The sequence below is a fragment of the Plectropomus leopardus genome, chromosome 22, assembly GCF_008729295.1.
Source record: "Plectropomus leopardus isolate mb chromosome 22, YSFRI_Pleo_2.0, whole genome shotgun sequence".
Classification (NCBI taxonomy): Eukaryota; Metazoa; Chordata; class Actinopteri; order Perciformes; family Serranidae; genus Plectropomus; species Plectropomus leopardus.
Window position 1 is genome coordinate 3,958,813 of NC_056484.1, and position 11,394 is coordinate 3,970,206.

The 11,394-nt window shown below is 36.0% G+C and overlaps 1 protein-coding gene across 1 annotated transcript; it reads left to right on the top strand.

Moving 5' to 3' along the window:
• The first annotated feature begins 656 nt into the window (after positions 1-656).
• On the top strand, positions 657-8,391 carry th2 (tyrosine hydroxylase 2). Its single transcript, XM_042511027.1, has 12 exons — positions 657-902; positions 2,476-2,650; positions 2,854-2,942; positions 3,035-3,102; positions 3,813-3,863; positions 3,955-4,097; positions 4,942-5,080; positions 5,161-5,230; positions 6,142-6,198; positions 6,838-6,933; positions 7,019-7,152; positions 7,936-8,391. Exons 1-12 carry the CDS (start codon positions 663-665, stop codon positions 8,099-8,101), a joined length of 1,428 nt encoding a protein of 475 aa, XP_042366961.1. The 5' UTR covers positions 657-662; the 3' UTR covers positions 8,102-8,391.
• Positions 8,392-11,394: the final 3,003 nt, after the last annotated feature.

Here is an 11,394-nt window from a genome sequence, read left to right on the forward strand (position 1 = left end):
TGGTCTGTGTTTTCCTGTATTGTTTTTATAGTCATAGTATTCTTATTTTATTTTTGCATAGCTTTGGTCAACTGTTGTTTTTAGATGTGCTTTAAAAAAATATTTGGATTTGATTGGATTATATTCAGTCATTCATTCAGTGTTGACGAATTTATTAATAAAATATATTTGAGATGTTTACAGCTATTTACATCTGCATTATCGTTCGGTTTTATAATTATCAAAAATGAGGGTGTAAATAAACTGTTGCCAAAAACATTACAGCTTTAATAAAATAAAAAATTTTTGCTTTTAGTCATTGAAGGGAAAAAAAACTTTGATGCAAATATTGTTTAGGATATTGATTTTGCAATTAAGGGTGCATCACTAATTACCTCCATTTTTTTTCTTTTAGAAATAAAAATATAGAACAGTTATGTAACCTACCCTGTGACCCGTTTTGGCTGAATGCATCTGTAATCCATTTTTTCTAGTGGGCTATTTTCCCTCCTAATAACACTTTTTTTTCTCCCATGAGGAGATGTAATATCATGACGCAAAACGGGCCTAAAAAAAGCCAAACGCACGTGCAGCACTTGCGCAACTCATCTCCATAAGTCCGTCAGATGTCAGAGTATATAAACCTGTGCGGAGGTGATGCCCGCGTGCAGCCCGCGGCAGACATGAAGACGGAGAGCGGGGTGCAGACGGCGCCCTTCAGCGGCAGGAAGCAGAGTCTGATCGAGGACGCTCGCAGGGAGCGCGGCAGCGGCTCGGTGGGCTCCCCGGGGCCCCCGGGGCCCTCCAGGTACGGAGACAGCTTCGTGTTCGAGGAGAAGGACGGCAGAGTCACTCTAAACGTCCTCTTCACGCTCAGCAACGAGAAAAACGCGGGATTCTTCAAAACGGGAAAAATATTCGAGGTAAGGATTCAATTTAGACATTTTACTGTGAAAATACCGTTAACCCTTTGAGACCTATAGATAGAAATCATTTTTCTTGTGCTGCGGTTCAGACGACTTTCATGTGTATTTAAAACCTTTGGCACATGAGCAAATTAGTTTGATATCTTTAAAAAAAAAAAAAAGAGGAAAAAAAGCAAAACAAAAATAGAAAAAAGGCAATAAGAAAAATAACCGGAAGGAGAGAGAGAGAGTAAAATACTCGAAAATAATTAACAACAAAAAAAGGATAAAATATCCAAAAACGAATTATTCTAACATATATATATGCAATCATTTATTCCAGTTTTTTCAGGTAATTTACTTGTTTTTTTTATTTATTTATTTTTTATTTTTTTTTACATTTATTTTCCAGAGCCACTAATCAATTACGTGATGTGATGCCAATTGTAGGAATTATGTAACAAATATTTTTATGAGATAATCACATTTTGTATTCTAGTTTGTAATCTAAAATATAACCGCTGTCAAAACAAGAAAGAAAAAGAAAGAAAAAGTACAATATTTCCTTTGAAATAGAAGAACCGACAGTAGTAGGCAGCATTTAAGTACCTGGTACTTTTCATCTCTGCACATAGGCCTTTTATATGTGGTTAATATTTTCAGTTATGACAATAAATAAATAAATCAGCCCAAATCCATTAATTTGACCAAATTAATGTTAATTTTAGTCATATTTTTAGTTATATATATAATATAGTTATATATATATATAACTTATATGTCAGAATTTGTGTCTTGACTGATCTTAATTGGCAAAGCAACAAATGAACAAATGTGAGCTAATGTGAAAATGCATTCTAAAAATACATATACATGATGACAATAATGATTTTTTTTCTTTATTAGCCTCCTGTTTTTCATGACTTTGAGGCTCCAATATTGTTTTTCATATCAGGGTTACAAATTTTGTCTTGAGGAACGTTTCAAAAACAATGTTCTCTGTTCCAAATGCATGAAATATGCTGCAGAATGACCTGAACCTCAGTTAATTATTCTATTTTTACAGAATTAAAGAATTAGATTTCTTCAGATGTCAATATCTTAGTCTTTGGTCATTTCAGACTTTCTTTGTACATTTTTTAACTTTTTGAAACCTGGATCGACATAAGTTTTCTGGTGCTGCCTTCAGACGCCTGAAGCATTTAAAACTTGAGGAAATTGGTTTGATTTTTTAAAAAAAAAAAAAAAAACATGGTAAAAAAGCACTTAGCAATTTTGCATGAAATGTCCCATAAACTGCAAAAAAAAATTAGTAAAAGGTGACAAGAAAATTACTGTAAATTATCTTTCCAAAAAGGAGAGAGAATCATTAGAAAGCTGTCAAATAACTTGGAAAAAATATTTTTAAAAATTATAATTATACATTTAAAGGTAGGTTACAGGAATATATTAATATCTTCTTTTTTTTTTTAAATCTATTTCAGCTTTTTTTTTCTTTTTTTTTTTGTTGTGCTAATTTAAGGTTATTTTCTTGTAATTTTTTTTTCCAAAGGGTTAACATCCTTTGCTCTTTATTTTCTATCCCTTACAGACGTTTGAGGCTAAACTTCTCCACATCGAAAGTCGCCCGGGGAGGAAATCAAAGAACAGCACGACGGACCTGGAGTTCTTCATGAAGTGTGAAGTTCACAGCTCGGACCTGGACATTTTCATCAACTCGCTGAAGAGAGTGGTCGATGACGTTCGTTCCATACCAGAAGAAAAAGGTACCCGAGTTTATAATTAATGCCTTTTTGTAAGACCTTTCAAAATATATTGTGAGGTACATGCATGTTAGGGGCATAATTTAAATCGTTAGATGCCTTTTTAAATCAAATAATGCTCATAGGATTTTTTTATGTTATCATATGATAATAAGGCCAACAACAAAAGCACTAATTAATCATTTCTCCTCCCGTCTTCGTCACAGTTCCCTGGTTTCCCCGACAGATAAAAGACCTCGACAAATGCAACATGTTAATAACCAAATTTGATCCGGACATGGACCAGGATCATCCGGTGAGTGTTTTACATATCTGCCTCACACTATTAAATCAAATTAATCGCACAAAATAAAGCTTATTATTCTAACTGAACATCTTTTTCTGCAGGGATACAGCGACCCAGAGTACAGAAAAAGACGAGCTTTCATCTCTGAGCTCGCCTTCAGATACAAACAGTGAGTCACATTTTCATCCATCATCACTGAAACCTGCATCTTTCGCAAGCATTTAAACCTTCCAAATCTGAGCAAATTGAGTTGCTTTCTTCTGAAAATAGTGAAAAAGGCAATGAGCAACTTGGCAAAAAATGTCCTGAAAATTGCGAGAAATTAGTCGATTTTGAAAACTAGTTTTTTAAAGAAGCTCAGGAATATTTTCCACAAATCTATATTTATAATATTTAAAATTATTTAACAGAATTATTATTATCTTTAAACACTTTTTTTTCAAGGTCATTTTCTCTTTTAATTTTTCATGTAATTTTATTAAACTTTTTACTTTTTTTCAATTATATATATTATGTAAAATAATTTTTGATATATAATTATGTAATTAATTATATCTATATATAAAATTAATTACATAATTGTATATCAAAAAACTATTTTACAGAATTATTTTTATTATTGTAGCATTTTCTTCTGTTTTTTCTTTTTTAAATTCCTGTTACTATTTTTTTTTTCCCTTTTTCTAATTTTCCGGTAATTTTTTAAAAAATCCTTTTTACAGTTGTTTTGCTAATTTTTGGTAATTTCCTCTGAAGTAACTCATTGTCCTTTACCTAACTTCTTAAAAAAAAAATCAGGCTTATTTGCTCAGGTCTTAAAGGGTTAAGCACTAAGTATCATTGAAATATTCTCTCATAAATGAATTTTCTGTGTCACAGAGGGGACCCGCTGCCCACCGTGGAGTACACAGCGGAGGAAGTATCCACATGGTGAGGATGAGCTGCACTGTGCTGCCTGTTGTAAATGCAGATGCTCGGTGGAGGGTGACTGAAGTGTCATGATGTGCTGTTGTGTTAACAGGACGGAGGTTTACCGGCAGCTGCGGAGTATTTATCCCAGTCTGGCCTGCAGGCAGTTCCTGGACGGGCTGCTGCAGCTGGAGAGAGAGTGCGGCTACGGAGAGGACCGCATCCCGCAGCTCAGAGAGGTCTCTGCATTCCTGAAAGGTGATGAAAATATTGAATTAATAGAGGAAATCTTATTTGCAATAACAAAGACACAAAGATGACTTACAGACAGGGGCGTAGGAGTGTGTGCAGGTTAATTACATACAGAAAATCAAAGTATGGAGATTAACCCTTTAATACCTAGAGCAGCATCAGTTGTCTTTTTCTGCATTTTGACACCTTTTTTGAAACCTGAGAAAATCATGGGGAAAAAAATAATGACCAACTTGGTTAGAAATGTCCCGCGAACTGCAAAAAAAAAAAAACTGAGACATTTTCAAAAAACAAGGGAGACATGTCCCGTAAACTATATTTAGAATTATTATCATGAGAAATTTGAAATTATGTGCGAAAAACAAACAAAAAATATACTTCAATTTTTGCTTGGCGCCCTCTTCCCAAGTTTTTTGAATGAAATCAAGCCAATTAGCTCAGGTCTCAAAGGGTTAACTGCAGTTGTGTATGGTCAAGATTTGAATGATTATTGTAGGGAAGCTTCCCAAAAAGCATTTGAGTTATTATAAACATTCGTTGTATTAGTAATAATGTAAATTATTGTGTGTATACATACATACACACATATGTATACATTTATGTACTTTGTACTTTTTAAAAAAATATTTAAATATTTCCATATTGTGCTAATTGTTCATGATTACTGTATTTTTATTTTTACATCTCGTTTATTTACTTGTGCAAAAGTGAATCTCTCTTTTCTTTGGTCATGAAGCACAAATGTCAAAAGTAAATTTTCTGCAAAGACAGCGTAGCTTTATGAAAAGGCCGTCACCAGTTTTTAGGCTCCACCAGTGTGTTTTGATGGTGTCTCTCTCCTCGTTTCAGAGAAAAACTGGTTTCCAGTTGCGCCCAGTCGCCGGCCTGCTGTCAGCCAGAGACTTCCTCAACAGTTTGGCCTTCAGGGTGTTTCAGTGCACTCAGCACATCCGTCACTCCTCTGCACCCATGCACTCCCCCGAGCCGTGAGTTTTTTAGACATCATTTATTTACGTATTCAGCTGCTTTTTCTTTCATTGACTCTTATTTTTATCCGCTCTGACAGAGACTGCTGCCATGAACTGCTCGGCCACATCCCCATGCTGACAGATAAAGAAATTGCCCAGTTTTCACAGGTAACTGCTGCACTGGTTTCTCAGATTTGACATATTGAATATAATCTAGTTTGGCTGCAGAATATGTTGCTTTTTTAATCGTCTTCCTGATGTCAACTTGTGTTACTGACACATCATAAAACAGTGAAATATTGCACTCAGGGATTTGAGTTGACAGAGAGCATCAGTAGAGAATTGCACTTTAAAATGTTATTATAATTTTTTTTATTGGTGCCTTTTATGTTAAATTCATTTTTTACAATAAAAAAATGTTGGAAATATTTCCTTAACCCTTAAGAGTCCGCTTTAATAGTATCGCTCTGTGCACAAAAAACGTGCTTTTCAAAATTAAGCTCTTAAAAATATCATACATTATATTATTTTATACTTTCAGTGCGTTGTTTTTTAACCACATAAGTACTGGTCATAAATATTCAATAATTTTCTGAATTTTAATCCTTTAAATGCCAGGTTTTTGTCATGATGCCATTATGATTTCAATGGGAAAAAAAAAAATTATTGTCAATATACTACATGCAGTAGTTTTTTTATTTTTCATAGTCTGGGATTTGTCTATTATTAGCAGCAAAATGTATTTTTATACACTATTATTTTTTTTTGCGGTGTTAAAAACTGTCAAACATTAATATGATTTTTCTACTTTTATTGACTTAATTATTGTAACCAAAATCAGTCCTAATCATAAACATTAAATATTGATTAATTTTAAGAACTTTAACCCTTTAAATACCAGGTTTTTGTCATGATGCCACGCTGTTTTTTAGAATAATAGAACACAAGAAAATGACTTATTTTCAATATACTACATCCAAAGTAATTTTTTTGGATTATCATAGCCTGGGATATGTCAGTGATTTGCAGCAACACTGATTGTGACAGTGTAATACTTATTAATTTGAACTTTTTTTCAGGAGATTGGACTGGCCTCACTCGGAGCTTCAGATGAAGACATTGAAAAACTGTCAACGGTACGTTTTTTTAAAATCCTAAACTTTATATTATATTTTAAAGGGAACTGAGAGCAGTGAGAAAATTTGCAAGAAATATCCTTAAAAAGTGACAAAAAGACCTCATATATATATATATATATATATATATATATATATATATATATATATATATATATATATATATATATAATTATATATATATATATATATATATATATATATATATATATATATATATATATATATATATATATATATATATATATATATATATATATATATATATAAGGTATGTTAAAGGAGGAAAAAATAAATAAATTCAGCAATTTTCAGCACTTTTTGGATCATTTTCTTGTTCCGTTTTAAAATTTTTCTTCCATCCCCTTTCTTTTTTAATTTTCCTTATTTTCAGTTGTTTTTTTTATTATTTTTTGCAATTTTTTGGGCCATGTCTTGTTGTGCTGCTCATTGCCTTCTACCTTATTTTTGCAAGATATATAACAAATTCTCCCAAGTTTCAAAGGGTTAAGGGGCATTTTATGGATCTTTGCTGCCATCTAGTGGCTCGAATAAATAACTGCGCATTATTGAACCACCACCTCTTTCTCCCTGACAAACTCGTTATCTGTCTTTTTTACTGGTCTCCTCTCTTTACAGTTATACTGGTTTACGGTGGAGTTCGGCCTCTGCAAGCAGAACGGGACGGTGAAAGCTTACGGCGCCGGACTGCTGTCATCCTACGGAGAGCTTGTTGTGAGTATCTCTTTTGTTCTGCTGCATCATGTTAATGTTTGCTTGGTGCTCGGACAGTCTTTGACCTTTGACCTGTCCCTTCCAGTACGCTCTGTCTAATGAGCCGGAGTACAGGACGTTTAACCCCGAGGAGACTGCAGTGCAGCCGTACCAGGACCAAACCTACCAGCCTGTTTACTTTGTGTCCGAGAGCTTCGATGACGCAAAAACAAAGTTGAGGTATTCACTTTTTTATTTGAAATGATGAGGTCTTTCTGATTTTATCAAGTGGAGATGAAAGCCATCACATTTCTGACTCACGTTCAAGTCGTGTGACTCAAGTCCCCACTCCTAATTTTCACGGTGGCATTCGTACTTTAACCGAAATAAAGAATGCTTTGTTTCAGTCTCCCTCAAAAACACTCAAGTTTTGAATGGGCTTTGTCATGAAAATAAACATTTATTTCTTTGTACATAATACATTATACACTCAAACAAATGGCCATGTGGAACCTCACAAATATGACTAACTTATTATCTTCTGTATGTGTTCTTCAATATAGATCTTATGTACAATATTTACACCGGCCAAATGTCCTTTTCGCTTTTGACATGACTGTCTTCTCTCTGCAGAGCGTCTGTTGGGGGTCTTAAGACGAGCTGAACTTCTCCAAGGCGCTGTGAAGGGTCCTCAGGTCTTCTCTCATCTGGCCCAGGGCGTTTTGGATCTTTAACTATTGTACATAAGATCTAAAAAAAAAAAAAAAAAAAAAAAAAAAAAAAAAAAAAATTTTAAATACTTTAATGAAATACTTATTGAAATTTTTTAATTTAGTTTCTATTTACATTAAGTGTTTCTCTCAAAACCACATTGTATCATTAATGTCTAAAGTTAATATTTCTGAATATTTTGAAACTATTGTATCCAAATTATTATATCCATGTTGAACCTAATGTTGTTTTTCCTGATATTAATCACTCAGCTGTTAATACTCTGCCATATATATTCATTCACTTCCACAGGAGATACTCTGCAACCATCAAGCGTCCCTTCACAGTTCGCTACGACCCCTTTACCTGCAGCGTGGAGGTCCTGGATCAGCCGGGCAAGATCCAAAACGCCCTGAGCCAGATGAGAGAAGACCTGAGGACCCTTCACAGCGCCTTGGAGAAGTTCAGCTCGTCTTAAGACCCCCAACAGACGCTCTGCAGAGAGAAGACAGTCATGTCAAAAGCGAAAAGGACATTTGGCCGGTGTAAATATTGTACATAAGATCTATATTGAAGAACACATACAGAAGATAATAAGTTAGTCATATTTGTGAGGTTCCACATGGCCATTTGTTTGAGTGTATAATGTATTATGTACAAAGAAATAAATGTTTATTTTCATGACAAAGCCCATTCAAAACTTGAGTGTTTTTGAGGGAGACTGAAACAAAGCATTCTTTATTTCGGTTAAAGTACGAATGCCACCGTGAAAATTAGGAGTGGGGACTTGAGTCACACGACTTGAACGTGAGTCAGAAATGTGATGGCTTTCATCTCCACTTGATAAAATCAGAAAGACTTGAACTTGAATTTGAACGCCAGTGATTAGTGAATGGGCTTACCGGGCGAAGCTCCAGCAGGCCTCTCTGGCTTTAACCTGCAAAATGTTACTCAAATGATCAAGAGCTGAATGGAAGGAGACTGAAAATGACCACAAAGAGGAAAACAGACAGAAAACAACTACAACAGACAAAATGATTACAAAAAGACCTCAAAGAGACACAAACAACAATAAAAAGACACAAAGCATCAACACCAAGATACAAAAACAACCACAGAGACACAAAACATCCTCAAAAAGACACAATGTGTCTACAAAAAGACACAATGTGTCTACAAAAAGACACAAAACAAATACAAGGAAACACAGAACATCTACAAAAACAGGCAAAATCTCTGCAAAGACCTCACAAAACTACAAAAAGACACAAAATTCCCTCAAATAGACAAACAACAAAGATTTTTTGTCATTTTTTTCCCAACTTTTTACAAATTTCTTGCTTTTTTCCCCTTCCTTCAGTTGCGCATTGCCTTTTTCCCATGTTTTTGAACCACATAAAGCTAATTTGCTCAGGTTTCAAAGGGTTAAAAAAAAAATGCATCCCTAAAAATAAAAAACCCAAATCTGAATCACCTCATAATTTTCCTCTGAGATGTGGTGAAGCTGAAGTATAAAGCTGCTTAAAACGGAAATACTCAAGTCAAATACAAGTACCGTGAAACTGAGTACAGTACTACTAGAGTAAAAGTACTTGTTTACACGGCAGCAGCGAGGACAGAAAAGGTGCTGAGGAGAGAAGTTGTCGTTGCCAGCAGGAGGAAGAAGAGAGAGCGAGCGAACCACTACAATACAGAGCTTGTAGGCCATTTTCTTGCTTTTTAATTCCAAACCGACTATTTCCATTTGGAAAATTCTTGGAAGCCATTTATCTTCATGTGTTATTAAGCAAAGGGAAGGAGCTAATTATGAATGATTTAAGTATCATGTTCCCTCTGCTGGTCAAGGCCAGAGCCAGCGCTGGGGCCCAGCACATCAGTAGGGCCAGGTCACCGGGACCTCACAGTCAACCACAGCACGGTCCGCAGGGCTGCACTGCTGACAGATGCTCTTCTCTCTTTATTTCTCTTTCTCCGTGCAACTGCAGGATTTGGCCTTCGGGAGGGTTTTGACGGACGTCCAGCGTTTTGATCTCCACACGGGCGACAATGCATATCAGAGCTGCGCACGTCAAAGCTCGAAAAGACAAATCATCTCCATGTGCAGGACTCGTAAAGCATCACCACTATCAACACGGAGGCTGGCAAACGCTCCAAAAGGCCACCTTGTGTTGGGAAGCGTTCCCTGCCCATAATTCCGCTGTACAGTAAATCAAGCCCCGCTCCGGCCTCCCTAGGAAACCCAGTGTTTGTGGAGTAGAAAAAAGTGTGTGTGAAGTCAGAGAGAGGAGGAGGTAAAGCAACGAGTGATCTACTGCTTGACAAGTGTGCAGGGACACACACTCCGAGCAAACACTTTATAATTTCTCGCATCTCCTTCTACATCCAGCACTCTCAAATCCACAAATCCCCCCGATACCACCGCCAGGACCCGAATCTGCTGAGCGCTAAACAAAAAGCAGGTTGCCAGGGCGACGGGGTGACCTGAAAGGGATCCAGCTAGATTCTTAGAGCACACAGAGTACTCGCCGCAAATCCCAAACGCTGTATCATCCTGACTCCAACCATAAGTGTTTCCTTTATTGATGTCAGGGCCATCCCATCCGCGCGCTGGCGGCGCTGCCTGCTCCGGGCTGGAGGCAGGGTCATGAGGTTCACTGTGTCCTCGGGCCTGAGCTCACAGAGGGAGATACGGCAAGAGAGGTGAGCGAAGCCACTGATTTAAGGCCTGAGAGAGAGCTCAAAGCTTTGTTAATAGTTTACAAATCATTTGATAACGCTTTATAAGTCGGCCTTTAACCCTTTGAAACCTGCAGTCACTTTGCTTGTGCTGCTCACACACCGTTCAGTTTAGTCAGACTTTGTTTGTGTGGCACTTTTCATACAAGCAAAACTGTAACACAAGGTGCTTTATACAATAAAACCAGCATGACAGTAAACTGAGTATCTTTGGATTTGGGACAAAACAAGGTATTTGAGGACGTCATAGGTTTTGGAAAACGCTGATTAATATTTGAACCATTTTCTCATATTTTAGTTTAGTTGCATACAATTAAATACTGTATAAAATCAAGATTAATTAAAAAAAAGTGTCAGGAGAGACTTATACAAACGGACCCTGCCCTCAACTAACAAAAAAACAACATTTTACATAAAAATACAACAAAACATATGAAAACAAAGAGCAGAAAAAGTAACCAGTCAGTAATCATTAATCCAATAAAAACCAAGTACATAAAACACTATACAAGGTATAAAGGAGAAAAGGAAATATTTATATATATAAACGCACATCCAGATATAAGTCAACATCATGAATTAAATGTTATGATAATTTCCTTTTAATTCTTTTTAAAAGACCATGAGCTCTTGATAACGTGTACTTTATCTGTCCATATCTGAACGCAGCCATATCTGAGGGAATAACGGACGTGATTTGATTTTATAGAGCAAACAACTAATTGATCAGTCAAGAAAATAATTGACAGATTAATCAACAATGAAAATAATCAACAATTGCAGCTCTAGTGGACATCCAGGCAAAATCCTCACAGGCAGACGGGGGAAAGACGCATTTTCTCAACACTGCAACATCTGGACGTCTTCGCACTACAGCCTGAAAACTAAAGGTCCGTCAGTGAAACAAGGTCATCCTATTGTTTGTCTGAACGCTGGCGACGTGAAAAAGAGGCATTCCACAGTGAGGCCTGAAAAGTTTATGTCGGGTCGCCTGGCTAAACAAGACCACAACATTGGAATATACAGAAGCATCGC